At 43.2% G+C, this 21,521-nt stretch overlaps 1 protein-coding gene across 4 annotated transcripts in view; it reads left to right on the top strand.

The window, feature by feature from the left end:
- Positions 1-21,521, top strand: part of CCBE1 (collagen and calcium binding EGF domains 1) — a 201,194-nt gene that overhangs the window by 146,819 nt on the left and 32,854 nt on the right. For all 4 annotated transcript variants that reach the window (XM_039545812.1, XM_039545813.1, XM_039545810.1 and 1 more), the window contains one exon: positions 20,209-20,261. In XM_039545812.1, coding sequence (XP_039401746.1) covers positions 20,209-20,261 — 53 coding nt within the window. The remainder of the gene's footprint in view (positions 1-20,208; positions 20,262-21,521) is intronic.

The following is a 21,521-nucleotide window of genomic DNA, read 5'->3' as shown; positions in this document are numbered from 1 at the left end:
AGTGGTAATCAGTGACCAAACAGCATCCTCAAAGCAAAGTATCATTCATTTGGAATGAAAGCATTTCAGAGAAAACATACATCTTTAAACCAATGAACCAGCCTGCTTGCTAAGTATCTAGTCTTTTTCCCTGTGAAGAGTCTGGAAGGACTAATTCATTAGAGATTCTTCTGTAGTGCCTCTCTCTGTGACAGCTTGGCTCCCTGTCAGACCTCAGGGACAGCTCCCTGGGTAGCCCATAGCCACTCAACGCCTTTGGGAATAGCAGATCTAAGGGTATGTCTACACTGCAGTAAAACACCCACGGCTGGCCTGTGTCAGCTGACTCAGGATCTGTGGCTATAAAATTGCATTGTAGACATTCATGTCAGGCTGGAGCTGGGACCCCTCCCTCCTTACAGGATCTGGGAGCCCAGCTCCAGCCAGAGCTCAAACATCTACACCAGGGGTTGGCAACCTTTCAGAAGTGGTGTGCCGAGTCTTCGTTTATTCACTCCAGTTTAAGGTTTTGCGTGCCAGTTAATACATTTCAATGTTTTTAGAAGGTCTCTTTCTATAAGTCTATAATGTATAACTAAACTATTGTTATATGTAAAGTAAATAAGGTTTTTAAAATGTTTAAGAAGCTTAATTTAAAATTAAATTAAAATGCAGAAGCCCCTGAACCGGTGGCCAGGACCCGGCCAGTGTGAGTGCCACTGAAAATGAGCTCGGGTGCCACCTTTGGCACACGTGCCATAGGTTGCCTACCCCTGATCTACAGTACAGTTTTACAGCCTCACAAGCCCAAATCAGCTGACAAAGGCCAGCCACAGGTGTCTTATTGCACTGTAGACATACCCTAAGAGTTCTGGGAGTGTTCAGTAGAACAGGAGCTGAGCCGTCCAGAGGGATGCTCAGAGTACTCAGGGGTTGACATGTGCCTATCATAGGGTTACCATATTTGAACATTCAAAAAAGAGGACACTCCCGGGTGGGGAAGGGTATTTGCACCAGTTTCTACCAACTCGCGTTGTATTAATGTGTTGTTATACTGTTATATATGCTGTGCGCTACATGTCGTCTATATTGAGTATGTATAAGAAAAAGTGATATGGCCTCAAAAGTGAAGTTTAATTATTTAAAGTTTACTGTACTTCTTTATATGTAGTGAGTCCTTTCCTTTCACCAGTTCTTCAATTTTCTTTCTCCTCCTTTTTTTCTTTCTCCACACATACTTCTCTGTAGATCACATTTTTCTCAGCAGTGGTTGATGGCTCTTTATGAAGGCATGAAAGTCTTTACAAGTAGTTTGTCTGAAGTTGTATTGTACAAGTAGAATTCCTTGAATTCAACATTCAAGTTGTTCCTTTCCTTTGTCCACTTGCTTTGCATCAGTGAAAAAATTCGCTCTACATTTGCATTGTGAAAAGGAATAGCAAAGAAGAACTGTGCAATCTTTAACAGTTCTGAATGACGCTCAATGTTTTTGGATTCCTCAAAATATTTGGTCCACTTCTGATGAGCTAGCAAATAATTACTGAACTCTTCATCACTATTGCAACTTTCCGTAAACTTCTTCAGGTTGCTGACCTGATCAAAACACTTCACATCATCAATTTGCACCCCCTTATCAATCAGGTACTTGATACAAGGCTCCACATCACTCCAATTCGATGTCTCACTCAGGGTAATCCACCTGAAACAAGAGAAGTCTTCCAAGGGTCTAAACCACTTCTCCAAATATTCTAAGCATCTGCTGTACATATTATCTACTTCAGCACAGAATTTGTCACACTCTTCATCAATTCTTTCCGTGCGCTTTTGTGCCAGTAGTCCCTTAACTTTCAGGGACATAAAGTTGTGAGTCTTGCGTTCAGGAAGGATAGTGTGAACCGAGTTCAAACTTTTCAGCATTTCCACGACAGAATTTGCTTTCCCTCTCGATTTCTTAGATGTAAGTTTGGAATACACTCATGAGTGAATGCGTGTGCCAGAGGTAAATCTCACTTAATTCATACTCAAAAAATGTCTTAAGCACGGTGGGTGGTTTGTCCTGTGACAAAAAGAATGACTTCAAGGCTGGAAACATCTGTATCTGCCTTGTAATGCCTGGACATAATGACGGCCATTGTGTCTTGCTATGAGAAAGCAGCTTTCTGTATTCAACAAACTCACAGTACTCCTTCAGCTGCTCAGTTCGGACAGTGTAGATATGAAAGTACTAGTAAATTTTAAAAATAATGTTCTGTGTCAGTGTTCATTCTTTCTGCTGCATAATTGGTGAACACAGTTGTTCAAAATGTGTGCTGGGCAACCTACACCACTCAATGTTCTCTTCTGCAACAACTTCTTTAAGTTTGCAGACACGTTCTTTCCATCTTCATCATGCTGGAGTCCTCCAAATGTTGTATTGAAGTTGTCACCTGTACATGCAATACACTTCTTGAACAAACCATTTTTTTCAAGCATTTCTTTTACGTAATGAGCAATTGTGTCAGCAGTCTCATTAGGTGTGTTCTGGACCTCATCAGTTTTGACTACAAACTGCCATTCTTCTAGTCAAAATACTGAATAATTACTGGAAATATTTTCACCGAACTGCGATTGCTTCCATCTGTAGCAACTCCACAGTAAACAGTGTCATTTTCTTCAACCATTTTCAGAACAACAATCAAGGAATGTCTTCTTCAACAAGACAGATGTGCAATCCATTGACTTAAAGCTATTATGATGCTTAACGGTGTGAAATGCAAAAGCACCCTCTGCTGTAGTAACAGCATCCTCGGATTTGCTCCCTGGTTTTACAAAATAATCTGTCAATTTTGTTGATGAGCTCTCTCCTCAAACTGCTTTTTTGTCCTTGTCTGAGTCCACATGAGTTTGTAAATCATTAGCGCCTTTATTTTTCACAGAGATGAAAGTACCAGGTCTACATACCAAGCACACAGTTTCCCATTCTTCTCTACCACTTCGAAATCACAGACATTTTGTCTTTAGTTCTGCAGTGAATTTACACTTCCGTTTTGGCATTGTGTTTGGGGGTAGTAAAATAAAATATCAAATAAAGAGCTCTTGAGGAAACACTACCGTGCACGGTACAAACTCAGAAAAGACACTGAAATTGTCGACGTTGTACTATCGCCACTATGGAAAAATGATCATACCTGTCTGGAACCATAGGGCTAGGCTCCAACTTTCCCCGGTGACGGTGAGTGCTCATGACCCCCTGCCCTCTGCCCCACCCCAATTCCACCCCTTCCCCGCCCCCATTCCAACCCCTTTCCCAAAGCCCCCGCCCCAACTCCACCCCCTCCCTGCCCCATTGGTCCCCTTCCCCAAATCCCCGCTCCGGCCCCACCTCCTCCCCTTGAATTCGCCACGTTCCCTCTCCCTCCCCCTCCCTCCCAGCTGTGCAAAACAGCTGTTTTGTGGCACAAGCGCTGGGAGCTAGGGGGAAAAAGCGGGCACTCTCTCGAGTGATCAACTTTCACTTTCTTTCTTGAATGATCAACTCTTCTTTGGGGAAAAATAATAATGGCAAAATCCCGGATGTTTTTAGATATTTAAAAATTCCTCCCAGATGGTGATTTAAGAACCCAAAAGCCGGACATGTCTGGGAAAATAGGGACGTATGGTAACCCTAGCCTATCACTATCCTGTGCAGAGCAAGCGAAGCCTGCCAAGGCCTGGAAGGTAATGCTTGTGTTGCCAGGGGGCTGATGCATAGCAAGCATAGACAAGACTTCCTCGTACTAAGGAGAGGTGGGGCAAGGTGCCTCACAACACTGGGTACCGCAGAGAAATGTCACATGTTCCTTTTCATTGACAAGTCAAAATCAAATAGCTGTTTCTGAAACAAGGCCTTCTAATGTCGGGTGGGGGCAGAGAAATGTGGTGGTGGTGTGTGGGGGGTTGAAATCTGAATTTCATCTGCCATTTTGCCATTGACTTCAGTGGGGCCAGGATTTCACCCAAGATCTCTTCTATTTATGCTGCAAATTAGGAAAACATCCTTTTATAGGACAGCATTTAAGCATGCAATTCCATTCTGGGCAAGTAAATGGGACATTACCACATGCTTAAGTACTGTTCTGAATCTTGGTCTGTGTCTCTAATTCTAATCATATTGATGTCAGTGGCAAAACTGCCATTGACTTTCCGGAAAACAGGGTCAAGCTCTTATGCAACAGCCTCCCCAGTCTGGACGATGTTATTGACTTTACTCAATATTTATATCTCATTTGGAAACCTAACTTTTAAAATCTGAATTCCTTGTATTGTTTGTATGATGTGTTTGGGTGTGCGTGCATATGCAAACTGTGTGGTTGCCTTTATTGTTTATTAAAAAAAGGTTTTATTGGGCATTGCTTATACAGCATTTTGTGATCTTCTTGATGAAAGATGCTTTATAAACTGGATTGGAGTCAGTAAATCTAACAACTTGCCAACAACTTATTTCTGTTTGACTTCAGTGACCTAGCAACAGAACAGCAGCCAGCTAATGAGCACAGCGTTCCTTACAGCATGCTTTGGCACGACTTTCATTACTGAAAAGGAATTTATGGCTTTCTATCGAGAATGCATTTTTTTGTAGGAAATTGGAGCCACAAAATGAAGAGTCATGGAAGTTTAAGAATTCCAAGACACTGGACAGATGTGCAATGATTAGCACTGTACTCTGGCTCACCTTTGTTTAGATAAATAACTGAACCTGCGCCATGAGCAAGACATGCTGTTTACAGGCTTGGAAAGAAATTTGGCTCCAATTGGAAGTCGGAGATGGTGAAAAAAAATCTTTATTCTCTTTTCTTATTTTAAATGTCGTGGGCTTAGTTTTGGATGTCTTCAAATGAGGTTTAGAACACGAATGTTTTTTGCAGAAGAAAACACATAAGGATAAATCCTACCTTGCCACCCTGTGAGAATGAATATGTAGCAAATAAGAACAAAGCCATGTTTGTTGTATTCTATATATTTTATATATATAGAATACAACAATATACAACAAACATAGCTTTGCTCTCTCTCTCTCTCTCTCGTTAATCATTTAATTTTTTCCCAAAATGTCACCCCTGTTATCCTAAATTTGATTTATTGAAATCCAAATGATTTTACCTGTGCATTTAAACAAAACCACTTTATTGGTATAGGTCAACAAATTAAACAGAGCTGTAAAAAGACGAGAGAAGGGAGATAGCCTATAAATCTGACAGCACATAAGAGTATGAAAACCAGGTCTGAGCAGACAATATTAGTCACACACACTCTTATTTAATCCTATAATTATTTTCTGACAATCTAATAAAAAATTGTATGAATATTCGCTTGTATTAAACCCCATTTAAAAATGGGAAAATATGGTCCAAAACCATAAATAGAAGGGGAAAAAAAGAAACCAAAATTCCAGTTTTATCCATATTATCTTCAAGAAGGTGATATACATCCACTTTCTGGAGGTACCTAGTGAATCTAATCGATGGCTCTTTAAGGTAGGCAGAGTACATACTTCCCAGCATTATTGAAGTCACATACTTACATTGTGCTCTAAACTTGCTTTGATCAAGTTCACATACCAGTTTTGCCTGCCACTTTCAGACATCATTAAGCTAAACTTTATCAGACTGTCTGTGGTAAGCCGTCCTGCTGATTGGTAATGTCAGTTGAACTATGTCACAGAATAGAACTATGGCTATTTTACATGACATTTCCAAGGAACTAATATTGATAGTTCAGCATCAACATTTAAGATATATTGTGTATAGCTAAAAAATACCATTCTTGAGGCCTGGTTATGTTTGGCGATGGCAAAGACCAATATTATGTATTTCGCCACAGAACAACACTGAGGCTTCCCAGAAAGTCTGAGAACCCATAAGAACAGCCATGCTGGGCTAAACCAATGATCCGTCTAGCCCAGTATCCTGTCTTCTGACAGGAGGCCAATATCAGTGCTTCAGAAGGAATGAACAGAACAGGCAATCATCAGGTGATCCATCATCCCCTGCCATCCATTCCCAGCTTCTGGCAAGCAGAGGGTAGGGACACTCGGTGCATGGGATTGCATCCCTGACCTTCCTGGTTAATAGCCACTGATGGACCTATCCTCCATAAATGTATCTAGTTCTGTTTTGAACCCTGTTATAGTTTTGGCCTTTACAACTTCCCTGGCAATGAGTTTCACATGTTGATTGTGTGTTGGGTGAAGAAATACTTCCGTTTGGTTGTTTGAAACCTGCTGCCTATTAATTTCATTGGGTGACCCCTAGTTCTTGTGTTATGGGAAGGAGTAAATAACATTTCTTTATTCTTTTTCTCCACACCAATCAAGATTTTACAGACCTCTATCATATCTTCTATTAGTCGGCTCTTTTCCAAGCTGAAAAGTCCCAGTCTTTTTAGTCTCTCCTCATGTAGGCTGTTCCATACTCCTAATCATTTTTGTTGCCCTTCTCTGACCTTTTCCAGTTCTAATCTATCTTTTTTGAGATGGGGTGACCAGAACTGGTATTATTCAAGGTGTGGGCAAACCATGGACTTATATAGAGGCATTTTTTGTCTTACTGTCTAACCCTTTCTTGATAGTTCCCAATATTTTGTTAGCTATTTTGACTGCCACTGCACATTGAGCAGATGTTTTCAGAGAACTATCCACAATACTCCAAGATCTATTTCTTGAATGGTAACAGCTAATTGAAAACCCATCATTTTGTATGAAAGTTGGGATTATGTTTTTCAATGTGCATTGCTTTGCAGTTATTAACACTGAATTGCATCTGCCATTTTGTTGCCCAGTCATCCAGTTTTATGAGATCCCTTTTTAACTCTTCATACTCTGCTTTGGGATTAACTATCTTGAGCAATTTTGTATCGTCTGACAAATTTTGCCACCTCGCTATTTACCCCCTTTTCCAGATCATTTATGAATATGTTGAACAGACTTGTCCCAATATAGACCCCAGGAGACACCACTATTTACCTCTCTCCATTCTGAAAACGGACCATTTATTCCTACCTTTTATTTCCTATCTTTTAACCAGTTACTGATCCATAAGAGGACTTTCCCTCTTATCCCATGAGAGCTTACTTTGCTTAAGAGCCTTCAGTGAGGGACCTTGTCAAATGCTTTCTGAAAGTCTCAGTACACTATATCCACTGGATCTCCCTGGTCCACATGTTTGTTGACCCCCTCAAAGAATTCTAATAGATTTATGAGGCACGATTTCCCTTTATAAAAGCCATGTTGTCTCTTCTGCAACAATTCATGTTCATCTATGTGACTGATAATTCTGTTCTTTACTATAGTTTCAACCAGTTTGCCTGGTACTGAAGTTGGGCTTATTGCCCTGTAATTGTCAAGACCACCTCTGGAGCCTTTTTAAAAAACTGATGTCATAGTAGCTATCCTCCAGTCATCTGGTACAGAGGCTGAGTTAAGTGATAGGTTACAGACCACAGGTAGCAGCTCTGCAATTCCATATTTCAGTTCCTTTAGAACCCAGTCTGTATCATTTGGAAATGGAAATGCCAATAAGGGAGTTCTCTTTATCAGTCAGAAGGGAGGGTCACAGGAACCATTCTTACAAATACGGAATCTCAACAGCTTGGCTCTGCCTACTTGTGAGACATTCTCTGTCCCCTGTGCCATACTGCCACAGCTACACTCAGCAGAGGCTCTTGAACTTTAACCCCCTTGTTGCAGATGGGGTTTTCTTTCTAAGGGTCCCTTTCCTTCGACAAGCTCTGTCCTGCAAGGTCTGAAATAGCCAGGATGCGTTGACCTTTTAGGCATGCTGCAAAGCCAGTGTGTTGAATGAGTGTTGGCTCAGAGAGCTGAGAGTGGGGGTTTTGTCTAGTGGGAAAGAGGGGTTACAGCTGTGTTGGTCACGTGACTGGTGATCAAATGACATGTGGTAGGGAAGTGCTGCTGCGCTGGTCAACCTTTATTTTGTAAGTCTAGATGGCTCTCATTACCATAGTATTTGATCATTTCTCAGTCTTTAATATATTCAAACAAACACCCCTCTGTGAGACAGGGCACATTTTACTAATAGGGAACTGAGGCACAGAGAGACTAAGGGCCAGACCCACAAAGAGACTTAGTCACCTAATTACCACTTTAGGTGTCTACATGGAACATTTAGGCACACCTTGATCCTCAAAACCCTCACTCACCTGCCAGCTAACCCTGGAGGCACCTATATTCCCTAGGCACCTTTGTTTCTGCTGGAAAAATCCCCATGGTGCCTACATTTCTGCTTTTGAACTTGTGTAAAGCCATCTAATGCCTGGTGCCACTGAGCTGCTTGGTGCCTCAAGACCTGGAAGGATTTTCAAAAAAGACATTTCCCTTCCTGTGTCACCTGCGGGGCCTGGTCCAGTAGGCCTTTTCTACTAGACTGGGCCTCACACAAAAAACAGCTGGGGGCAACCAGACTGGGACTGTTCTGGGCTAGGACTTGTGGGTGGATGGGGAGCCACTCACCTGTTATGTGGGACCACTAAATTCAAGCTCCTCCACCAATGAATATTAATTTAGTTATACGAAGTGGAACAGCTCCAGCAGAAGGGGTTAAGAAAGCTACATCCCGGAATACCCGATAGCCTGGTGGTCAGGGCATCACCTGTGATATTGCAGACCCAAGTTCAAGTCCCTGCTCCAAATGAGGAAAAGTTGCATTTCCATTGCAGGTGAGTTCCCAAACCACTGGGCTATTGGTTATAATGGGGTGAAGATTCAGTCTCGCTCTCTTTTCCTAAGAAAGGGGTGAATTGACTTGATTTAGGTGCCTAACTCCAGGAGCGGGTTCACAGCTGTGAATCCCAAGCAGAGGTAGGCACCTAACTATCTCGGGGGGGGGGGGTGCAGCTTAGGAGATATTTGGTAAATTCCAAATCTTCAAATTGTTTATTTCAATGTATTTTCAAAAGAATCCATTTTTCCAGGTGAACTGGTTATTATCTCCTCTCAGCATATCCATCACCATGAGCCTCAACAGTTGGATCTGTTTGATCTTAGTGAGATTTTGTCTTACTGAAGGAGTTTTGTAGTTAATTTCTTTTTAACACACCTTTTGAAATTGACTAGATTCAAGATCACAGTGTCTCTTTATCCATGGATGTGCAGCCAGTTTCCTTCATGTGACAAGACTGAGTTCTGCAGTAGCTCTGCAAAGTAATTCATCATTTTGTCATTTTTGCAATGTCCTCTGTAAGTTAGGACGCCAAGAAACACAATTTCTACTCACGCATCATAAAACTCCCTGTGTCCATAAAAACACCAGGAGAAAACAACACTTCAAATAGCTGAGAGGAAGAGAATCAGATAATAATACATTTCAGTAATGGACAGCCAAATAGCATGTCAGAAAGCTTTCAAAATCACAGGGTCAATGGAGCTATGTTGATTTTTAACAGCTGAGGATCTGGCCTGTGGCAGTGTTTGGAGAATGAGTAATATAGTGCATGCATTTTCAGTCTTATCAAGGGTTTCACCTTAACAGCAACCAAAAAAGGATTTATTTCCTGATAAAAATATTAAGAACAAGAGCCAAGCAGCATTTTGTTTTAGAGAAAACAGTAATGCACAACTAGACTGAATCACTAACTGCAATTGCTGGTCAGAACAATGACCTTCATTCGCATCTTTCAAAATCCATTTATCAGTGGAAACCTGACTTTTAAGAAATCAGGTCTTTTACTACACCAGCTGATTCTCAGGTCTCTGACTTCTTCAGTTTTCTTGTCCCAGGGGGATCTTTCTGATCTTTACTCAGTCAAAATTCTCATTTTGCTTTCCAATAATCTGGTGAATGAGTTAGTGTGAACACAGTACATATGTTGTGGTCCCAGGTATCAGGAAGATTCTTTAGATCCAAGATAGTCAATAGGCAGACTGCAGGCCAAATCTGGACCACCAGATGCTTTTGAACAGACCCCAAAATCTTTTTATTTACTTATTAGTATCATTATTGGGTTTTTTTTAATTATATTCTCTGGAGTCTGGGCCTTGACTATATGTCGACCAAGAAATTTGGACCTTGACAAAAAGTAATTGCCTACCCCTGTTTTAGATAATAACAGGAACCTGCTGCTCCTAATATTATTCAATCTCATTGAAATCAATGGAAAGACTTCTTCAGAAGAGGGAAACTGCCTTAATGTGGTGATGTGGTCCCAGCTCATTTCATTCTGATGATTATAGGCTCAATCCAATTCCCACTGAAGTCACGGGGAGTCTTTCCATTGACTGCAATGACAGTTGGAACTAGATTGATGAGAGAAATATGCAGAGGAAGAGAGAGGAGTCCCGCTTTTGCAGGTTAGATGTCCAGGATAGTAAATGCTGCCTTGGCTGCATTTATCTTTTCAGATAGCTGTAAAAGAGGACTCAGTCTAGAAACCATGGCAAAGCTTATGATACTGAACTGCTAAAGGTAATAATTGGAGATATACCAATCTCCTAGAGCTGGAAGGGACCTTGAAAGGTCATCAAATCCAGCCCCCTGCCTTCACTAGCAGGACCAAGTGCTGATTTTGCCCCAGATCCCTAAGTGGCCCCCTCAAGGATTAAACTCACAACTCTGGGTTTAGCAGCTCAATGCTCAAACCACTGAGCTATCCCTCCTCCCTACACCAGTCACTGTTACTCAAGATTTTGGTATGTATCCCAAATAAAAACAACGCATGTTCTTTCCGTTTTAGATCATGTTGTCCAAAACTGCATAAATCTTCTGTGTATGTGAAATATAGATACCCACAGCTACTGGGTTACTGAGCACTCTCGCACTACATATGGGCCTTATTTGTCCATGCAGGATTTGGCAGGCAGTGCAGGAGCTCATTTGGATTATATATATAATTTTTAAAAACCAAAGGATTTTTGTAGCAGTTTGGTTCACTTCTAAACAATTCATCAGCCAGGTATAGAAGTTAATTATTCCTTTTTGGTATTACTTTTAGAGTCTTGCATATTTCTGAAATTCAAGATCAAAGAAGCACTTAGGACAGTCACAATAAGTATCCCTTCAGTGTACATATTACAAAGGCTCCCTTGTGTTATTAAGCACAGCAGGTTCACTTGCAGTTCTTGCTGAAACTCTGATCTGTGAGATAGTGCACAGGTTGTTGTGAGTTCATGTTATGATATTCTTTGAGTAGGTCTGGTGGTGAATTTTCTGATGAATTTTTTTTCAATGGAAAATTGGGTTTTCGATTAAATGAAAATGTTCATGGAATATAGCCTTGAAAATTTGGATTTTTCACTGGAAAACCCCAAATGTGAAAATTTTCCTCTGAAAACCTGAAGTGTTTTGGTTTTTGACAGGTTTTGGTTGAAAATTTTCCAGTGTTTTGGGGAAAAAAGGCAAAGTTTGCCACTGAATTTTGATGAAAATGTGTTTTGTTTTCATCAAGACGTTCCATCGAGAAAAATACTAATTTCTGACCAGCTCTGTGAGATGTGGCCTCTTGCTGCATTAATGATGGATACCTGGAAATGGATGAATATAATATCCATCTAAGGCCATGTACACACTTTCAATTAGAATGTTATAGAATGCTGACAGCTGTAGAATTATGACACCTCCCTGATACTGCAACTCTTTTAATATTTCAGGTGCCAGATTCTGGGAGATGGGGACTTATGCAGTCTTCACTCAGGAGAAACTCCTATTTAAAACAGTGCTTTTCCTGAATGAATACTACCTCATTGAGCTCATGGAAACCTGGGAAACTGACAGGAAACCGTTGATACAGCATTTTCTGATAGGTAAAGCACCCTGTTAGATGATATGAAAGGCAGGTGTGCTAAAAAGTTACCGCTGTTTGGAAATAGAACTTAATAATGAACCAAGCTAATTTCACAGCAGACCCACTACTGTTTCACATTCTGAGGCAGCTAAATATTGTCCCCTGTATTTGATTCGCACTTAAATGTACAACTACCTAGCAACAGGTCTGAAGAAAACTGTTCAGTGTTTAAAAAGATCAGTAGCAGCCTGCTTGCCTCTCATTATGTATCATGAGATGATAATTATGCAATGTTGATTAGAAATGTCAGCCAGGTTCTGAAAATAAGTTTTACCATTAAAGTCCCTCTGTTAATAATCAACTTGAGTGTCAGTTATTTTGATAAATTGATTTTCAGGAATGTATTTGGCCTAAAGAATGTCAAGGTCATCAAGAATATATCCCAGGCTGTGTTACTTAGACTTAGAGATGTAATATGATATTCAGGCCAGCAAGTACTGTAGTATTGTATTTTCTGTGTATGAACCCTAACCTGTCAGATCCTCTTGCAAACTTGTGTCAAATTAATGTTTGCTATTTAGAAAAGTCATGTATCAAGAAAAGAAGCCGATATTCTGAATTGGGAATTTACTGCTAAGGGATTGTATGGGGAGATAATGCAGTTTCTGAGGCCTGCTTAGGTCCTTTTTGTGCCATTCCCTCATATGGGACTTAAAGGTACCATGCAGAGGAGCAGGGATAATCCAGAGGAGGGGAGATCAGCAACTTCTGTTCTCCCTGTCTCATAAAACAAGACTAAGGGGACATTCAGTAAAATTAAATGGTGAGAAATTCAGAAGTCAGAGAAGGAAATACTTTTTTTTGCACATTGTGGAATTAAGCTGTGGAACTCATTGCCTCACTGTGTCATTAAGGCCAAGAACCTAACAACATTGAAAAATTGATTGGCTGTTTATCTGGATACCAAGAATACCCAGTAGTTATAATGAATGACAACGGACATTCTGGAAGAAATACTAAATGTCGTGCTTCAGGGCATAAACCAATATCTAACTATTAGCGATCAGGACATGACCTATATAGGGGAAAACTGTCCCACATCTGCCTATCACGGGGTTTTTGCATTTTCCTTACATGATCTGGAACCGGCCACTAACAGAGATGGGATACGGGTTAGATAGACTTTGGGTCTGGTCCAGTGTCACAATGCTTCTTATGTCGGGGAACCTCCCTTACCCCCAGTAGCATGAAGAGTCACTGCCCGCTCATTATTATTGTTTTATTTATGGACCAGGATCCCATGGTGGTAGGTGTTGTCCAAACACAGCACAAAGACAGTCCCTGCCCCAAGAAGCTTACAATGTAAGTATCGGACAAGAGACAATAGCTGGATACAGACGGATAAAAAGATGGGGCGGAACAAGGAAACAATGAAACAGTATTGGTCAGCATGATCGACTCTGGTCTCAGCACACCAGCAGCTGTTGTCAAGTTTTTATAGACATCACAGTCAATGAGAGTTCTGCGCATCTGGCACATTCTGGGGTGGGAAGGAGTTTGAACAGGGCAGGGGAACAAGCTAATATAATAATCCAGAAGGGAAGATATGTTAGCTTTAGATTTACACAGTTTAGCTTGCAAAAAACCCACAAGTATTTGATTTAGGAGGATAGGACCCAAACCTGAAAGGTACTGAGCATTCTGACCCTGATCCGGCAAAGCATGTGCGTAGATTTAAGCATCTGAGTAGTTTGTTCCATTCTCTACCACTACCAGCTGGTTTCTTCACTGGTATGTGCCTATACTGCCTACAAGGAGATGGTGCTGTCAGTCTTGCCCTATCCTGAAGAGGAAAGGAGATGACTGTGCATTTGGAAAGCCCTCTGCATAGCTTGAAGCATCTGAACAGCCTCTCTGATGCACCTTTGAACTTTTTCCTCTTCATTTGTTTGTCTTGAAGATAAAACTTCACAGCAGTGTTTGTAGTGAAGTCTAATGAGGACCAGTGTTTGCATAACAAGACAAAGTTTCCCCTGCAGCCGTCCAAACTTCATTAAATTTAATTTATATTCTGGCTAATCTTTGAAAGTGTATAAAATGTGCGGCCAAAGTTTGTTTTTACATAGTTTGGAATAATATATTGTTTGTTTTAAATGGTCAGTTGCAACTGATAGTTGTTTTAAATGCAACATAATGATATATTGTGATGAACTCTGGGTCGCCTAGGGGATACATTTGTGTCATTGACTTCCATTGCGTTAGCATTCTCCTGGCTCAATTATACGTTTAAGGAGGAAAACAGAAGAGTGATTACTTCTTAGCTTACCAGACACTTCACTTCAGCACGTCTGCAAAACATTCTAGAGTCCATATCTCTAAAATCCACAAGCTTTCAAAAACCAGATTAAGTCACTTAATTTAAATTTAATTCCACAGGAGGTTGAATGACAGGTTACTTCTGGGTAAGCTGTGCTGGCAGTCCACAAGCAATAGAAAATATCACTCAGTCTCGGCCCTTAGTATTGCTCTAATAGAGGACTGTAAAGACTGTATCCATTAGTATGTATTCAGAAATGCTATCAAGAAACTTGGAAGCTTATTGTAGTTGTGCCATACAAAATAAAAGCAGAGAAATAACACCATATGTTTAAATGTGATTTCACACTAGCCTATAAGAAACACATGTTTTCCCTACACCCAGAACTTTCTCATGTAGTGAGCAGCTCAAGAAATTTTACACCATATAGAAGTGTTAATATTTAAGTGTCCCTGTTTCTAGAACATTCTAAGTGCCCTATTAATCTTTCTGTAGTTAAAATATCTCATTTATTTAATCGGTCATCTTTTCAGAGTTCTTTGAAATGTGGGAAATGAATTATAACATTTAATCTTGTGTGTACGACTAGCTGAGATATAGGCCCTTCAGTCAGTTTACTTTAGAGTGACAGATGCTTGGAAACGCTCTATGGCATGTCATGAAAGTTATGATCATGGTTGTTTACATGTATAGGTCCAGAAGTATATCGTGTGCTTTCCACACAAAGGCATAAGTTATCCACGATTTTCAAAAGGGACTAATGATTTTGAGTTGTTCAGTGTTTGGGTGCACAATGTTAGAGCCCTGATTTTCAGACGGTGGGGTGCTCATCACTTTCCAAAAATCAGACCCTTTTAAAGTGTCTCAAGTAGAAGCCAAGAATCTGAGGCACCAATAATCATTAGTCACTTTTGAAAATTTTGGCTAAGGACCCTGCCTTAGAACTGGCTGAATAAAGATCCAAAATACTCTTGCTTTACAAAATAGTACCAGGTCGTTTTCAACAGGTATCTTCTCGTCCAAACTTCCATACCTTCCATGATTTTTTTTTGTAATTGAGATGCTCTCCATAAACTTCCCCACTTCTCTCCAAACACTCACCTATTAAAAGCACAGTCAACCAGCCTAAATAAGAGAGACAGAAAGCCCTGACCGCGGCAGAGCAGAGGAACAGGATGCTCAGAGCTTTTAGGGGCCTAAGAACTTTGCTTTTCCACTTAGGCCTGGTCTACACTAGGAGTTTCTGTCGAATTTAGCAGCGTTAATTCAAATTAACCCTGCACCCGTCCACACAGCGAAGCTATTTAGTTCGACACAGAGGGCTCTTTAGTTCGATTTCTGTACTCCTCCCCGACGAAGGGAGTAGCGCTAAATTCGACATGGCCATGTCGAATTAGGCTAGGTGTGGATGGAATTCAACGCTAATAGCTCCAGGAGCTATCCCACAGTGCACCACTCTGTTGACGCTCTGGACAGCAGTCTGAGCTCGGATGCTCTGACCAGCCACACAGGATAAGCCCCGGGAAAATTTGAATTCCTTTTCCTGTCTGGCCAGTTTGAATCTCATTTCCTGTTTGGACATCGGGGCGAGCTCAGCAGCACTGGCAGCGATGCAGAGCTCTCCAGCAGAGGAGTCCAGGCAATCTCAGAATAGAAAGAGGGCCCCAGCATGGACTGACCGGGAAGTCTTGGATTTGATCGCTGTGTGGGGCGATGAGTCTGTGCTTTCGGAGCTGCACTCCAAAAAACGGAATGCAAAGACCTACGAGAAGGTCTCCAAAGCCATGGCAGACAGAGGATACAGCCGGGATACAATGCAGTGCCACGTGAAAATCAAGGACCTGAGACAAGGCTATCAAAAAATCAAAGTGGCAAACGGACACTCCGGATCCCAGCCCCAGACATGCGGCTTCTACGAGGCATTGCATGCCATTCTCAGTGGGTCTGCCACCACTGCCCCACCAGTGACCGTGGACTCTGAGGATGGGATAGTGTTGACGGCCAGTTCCTCGGAGATGTTCGCGGACGGGGAAGATGAGGAAGGAGATGAGGAGGACGAGGCAGTCGACAGCGCTTACAGCGCTGATTTCCCCGACAGCCAGGATCTCTTCATCACCCTCACGGAGATCCCCTACCAACCCTCCCCGGCCGTTAACCCGGACCCTGAATCAGGGGAAGGATCAGTCGGTAAGTGCTTTAAACATGTAAACATTTATTTCTAACAGAACAGGAATATTAACTATGCGAAAAGAAGGTCTATATATATGGGGATAGAACAGAAATCCTCCTGGGAGATCTCCACGAAGCTCTCCTGGAGGTAATCAAAAAGCCTACACATGAGGTTCCTGGGGAGAGCTGCCTTATTGGGTGCTCCATGGTAGCACGCTTTTCCGCGCCAGGCTATCATCAGGTACTCTGGGAGCATTGCCTCCACGAGCATGGCAGCATAGGCCCCCGGTTTGTGCTGGCTTTCACGCAGCATGCGCTCTCTATCTCTTTCAGTGATCCTCCTCAGGGTGATCTCGCTCGGCGACTCCTGCATTGAATTAGGTGAATTAGGGTAATGTTAGTATTGGGAATGCTTCACTGTTCCTTTGCATAACAATAAGCGTCGGTTTACAGCCACGTGGTGGAGGCTGCAGAGGGGCAGCATACAGGGATCTTTCCCGGTGACAGCCACGAGGGGGTGGAACAGGGGCAGAGTTCATGCTTTCTGGATTGCCTGCAGCAGGAGGGCACTGCTATACATTAAGTTTTAAGCAGCCAAAAGTCTACGGCTTACCATGCCTGCCTGCTCCACGGATTCTGCTGTCCTGCCCCACTTGTCTGATCTCCAATGCAAGACCCCAGGCAATGAATGCGAAGGCCGAAAATTCGAACTTGTCCTGAGTGCTCATGAGAGAGGTGCTGTGCATGGTCTTGTTCACAGAGACAGACTAGACTATGTTCATTGTTCGCAAAAATGTATCTTTGTAAGGAATTCACTCCCTTTTTCCCATCACACAGCTGCGACTGTCTCCCGACCTGACCCAGCATCCCCCTCACAGAGGCTGGCAAAGATTAGGCGGCGAAAGAAAAGGACATGGGACGAGATGTTCGCTGAACTTATGGGCTGCTCCCGAGCCGAGGCGGCCCAGCAGAGCCAGTGGAGGGAGAACCTCTCTCAGTACCAGCGCTCACACAGCGAACGGGAGGACAGGTGGCGTCAAGAAGACCAGCAGGTGACTCAAACGCTGCTTGGACTAATGAGGGAGCAAACGGACACGCTCCGGCGCCTTGTGGATGTTTTGCAGGACCGCAGGCAGGAGGACAGAGCCCCCCTGCAGTGTATCTGCAACCGCCCTCCCCTGCCACAAAGTCCCATACCCCCCTCACCCAAAGTAACAAGAAGGAGGGGAGCCAGGGGCCGTGAAAACTGTCACTCCACCCCTGCAGAGTGCTCAATTACCAAAAAGCTCTCATTCCCTACATTTTGAAAAGTCCTTCCCTTCCTGACTCACCCAAGCCCCAATCCCAGTTTCATCCCCTAACTGTCTAGTTGATTATTAAAAATACTTTGCTGTTAATTACTGTTTCCGTCATGTTCTTGTACAGAAGATTATGTTTGAAGGGGGGAGAAAGGGGGTTGGTAATTGCATAGGACAGTCACCTTTACCAGGGTGCAGACACTGGGGCAGGATCAGCAGCAGGTCACACACACAGTGCAGTGAGTAGGCACCCTGGTTGGTCTGGGAGGTGGTTTTCATGTTCTGTGTGGGTGGGGGGTACGTGACTTTGTGGCGGGGGAGGGTGGTTACAGATCTTATGCAGCGGTCCTTGTCCTGGACCACAGAGCCACGCAGCAGGGGAATCTGTAACTGTTTTCATCCTGCTGCAAGGTCACGTAGCCCCCGCACACAGAGTCCCGAAAAGGAGGGATGGCAGGCTCCATTGAAACAACCAGACCGGCACTGCAGACTGCTCTAGGAGCAGGAGCCTGTCATTCCTCGAGTTTAGAAGCGGTCTTTACATCACTACACCCCCTACCCACCACAGTCTGCATCCCAGTTTCAACCCTTTAACGCGAAGTCATTAATAGAGAAAACTTTGTTAATTAACAATGTTCCATGTATTTTATTTTTAAACATGTGTTGGAAAGGGGGAAACGGGGTGAATGGGGTATGTAACTGCAGAGGATAGTCAACAGTAACTGGGTAAAGAAACAGGGGCAGGTTCAGCTTCTCTGTAAAGAAACTGAACAGTCACAAGTCATGCTGCTCTCTGAGGAACCTAGCTTTCAAAGCCTCCTGGATGCACAGCGCTTCCCGATGGGCTCTTCGAATCACACGGCTGTCTGGTTGACCATAATCAGCAGCCAGGCGATTTGCCTCAACCTCCCATCCTGCCATAAAGGTCTCCCCCTTGCTCTCACAGAGATTGTGGAGCACACAGCAAGCTGCAATAACAATGGGGATATTGGTTTCGCTGAGATCCAAGCGAGTCAGTAAGCTTCGCCATCTCTCCTTGAGACGTCCGAAAGCACACTCCACCACCATTCTGCACTTGCTCAGCCGGTAGTTGAAGAGCTCCTTGTCACTGTCCAAGGCACCTGTATAGGGCTTAATGAGCCAGGGCATTAGCGGGTAGGCTGGGTCCCCGAAGATCACTATAGGCAGCTGCACATCCCCAACAGTTATTTTGTGGTCCGGGAAGAAACTACCTTCCTGCAGGCGTCTAAACAGACCAGAGTTCCTGAAAACACACGCGTCATGAACCTTGCCCGGCCACCCGACGTTGATGTTGGTAAAACGTCCCCTATGGTCCACCAGTGCTTGCAGCACCATTGAAAAGTAGCCTTTTCGGTTAATATACTGGCTGGCCTGGTGGTCCGGTCCCAGGATAGGGATGTGAGTTCCATCTATAGCCCCACCGCAGTTTGGGAATCCCATCGCGGCAAAGCCATCTATGACGACCTGGACATTTCCCAGGGTCACTACCTTTGAGAGCAGTAGCTCAATGATTGCGTGGGCTACTTGCATCACAGCAACCCCCACGGTAGATTTGCCCACACCAAAGTGGTTCGCTACTGACCGGTAGCTGTCTGGCGTTGCAAGTTTCCAGAGGGCTATGGCCACTCGCTTCTGCACACTCAGGGCTGCTCACATCCGGGTGTCCTTGCGCTTCAGGGCAGGGGACAGCAACTCACAGAGTTCAAGGAAAGTGCCCTTATGCATGCGAAAGTTTCACAGCCACTGTGATTCACCCCAGACCTGCAGCACTATGCGGTCCCACCAGTCTGTGCTTGTTTCCCGGGCCCAGAATCGCCGTTCCACAGCATGAACATGACCCATTGCCACCATGATGTCCACGGCGCGGGGTCCCGTGCTTTGTGAGAGGTCTGTGCCACTCTCACACTTCATGTCCTCACCGCGCTGCTGGAGCCTCCTCGCCCGATTTCTCAGCATCTGACTGTGGAAGAGGTGGACGATAAGGTGCGAGGAGTTGACAACGGCCATAAGTGCAGCGATGATCGCAACAGGCTCCATGCTCGCAGTGCTGTGGCGTCCGCGCTGTCACTCACCAGAAAAGTGCGCGAACTGATTGCCCGCCGGCGGGAGTGACGGTTGAATGATGACAGTTACCCAAAACAACCCTCAACACATTTTTTCTCCCAGCAGGCATTGGGGGCTCTACCCAGAATTCCAATGGGCAGTGGGGACTGCGGGAACTGTAGGATAGCTGCCCACAGTACACCGCTTCCAATGTCGACGCTTGCCCCGTTAGTGTGGACTCACAAAGTCGAATTACTGTCCTTAGTGTGGATACACACGTTTGACTTTGTAAGGTCGATTCCACAAATTCGAGTTAAGTTAAATCGAACTACTCTGGTAGTGTAGACATTAGAGATCAGGATGCATCTAGGACGGAAAAAGGCCTTTCGTTCTGAAGTTACCATGCACCATTTGTGCTAGTATGGATCATTTCAAATCTCTCTCTATACCCGGGAATAGAACTCACCAGTTTATTAATCAGTTTTTTGAAATAATGGCTTTTTAAATTTATTTTTGAGATCGCTTCTCAAATAGAACTTTTAAACCTTTTAAAAAGTTGTTTTTAAAGGCCATATCTCCTTTAAACAGCATTTTTATTTTATTTTATTTTATTCTATTTTTGTCTTTCAGGAAAAAATGCTGTAAGGGTTATAAATTTGTTCTTGGACAATGCATCCCCGAAGGTACGTGATTTCATTGTTCTTACCCGTCACATCCCAGTGCCATTAGCCATTTCTCATTTCTTGTTTTCTGTGCTGTTAATTTGGGAGAAAATACTGAGTTAACCACAGGCTTGGTTTTCCCTGGTGTGGGATTCATTACCAGAAATAGCAATACGATAAAATTCTGTGTCTTCAAAATATTTCAGCTAGGAAGCCAGGTCTTGGCTCTCCCTACATACATCTGGTTGTATAGATCTTGTGATATGAATTAGTGTACACACAGGGCCATATTCTGCCCTTGAATGTGTGTTGAGAGCCACTTCACCCAGGAGTATTAGTCAGTGCAGCTAGGCCAGCAGCTAATTATTCCTTCTCTCCCAACAGCAGCAGTGCGGAGGCTGGGAGAGGATAGTGCCTCAGAGGGGTGTCGCCCCGGGGTACTCCTGGGGTGGTGCAGCTTAGACATTGCCTCTTACACAGGGCTGTCCCTAAAGGCAATGAGAATTATTCTGCGTAGCTCATGCTGTGGTGAAAGGGAGTCTTCTCTTACAGGCATTAGTGAGTGATGCTAAACCATATTTTGTAAATACAGGTTTTTGAATCTCCTGAGTTCAAAGGTCTTCGAACATCTGGATCATCTTTTAGAAAAGAATGAGATGCATTTGCAAGTGAAGCTGTAGCTCATAGACACAACACACAATGCTACTGGCTGACAGGCAGGAATTTTAAGGGCCTGATCTGAAGCCCATTGACATCACCAGGAGTCTCTCTAGTGATTTCAATAGGCTTTGGATTAGTCCCTAAAACAGGTATTCACAAAACTGCGTCACATAAGATGTCTCCTCCTCTCACTGACTTTCCTGATGCAGGATCAAGCCATATATGCAGAGCTAAGACTGACTGCAAAGCTGTAAAATCCTCTTGCTGTAGGCATACTCTTTAAGCTGAAAATAAAAAGGCTATGCTGGGTAACACATCAGTACAAGGACAATGCCATACTGGGACCATGGAGTTGGTCAGTGAGGTTCCTTAGTACCAATGTGGACACAAGAACAAATGGATATAAACTGGACACTAGGAAGTTTAGACTTGAAATTAGACGAAGGTTTCTAACCATTAGAGGAGTGAAGTTCTGGAACAGCCTTCCAAGGGGAGTAGTGGGGGCAAAAGACATATCTGGCTTTAAGACTAAGCTTGATAAGTTTATGGAGGGGATGGTATGATGGGATAGTCTAATTTTGGCAATTAATTTGGCAATTCATCTTTGATTATCAGCAGGTA

Source organism: Mauremys reevesii, linkage group 6 (genome assembly GCF_016161935.1).
Source record: "Mauremys reevesii isolate NIE-2019 linkage group 6, ASM1616193v1, whole genome shotgun sequence".
Lineage (NCBI taxonomy): Eukaryota > Metazoa > Chordata > Testudines > Geoemydidae > Mauremys > Mauremys reevesii.
This window is presented reverse-complemented; position numbering and strand designations above follow the sequence as displayed.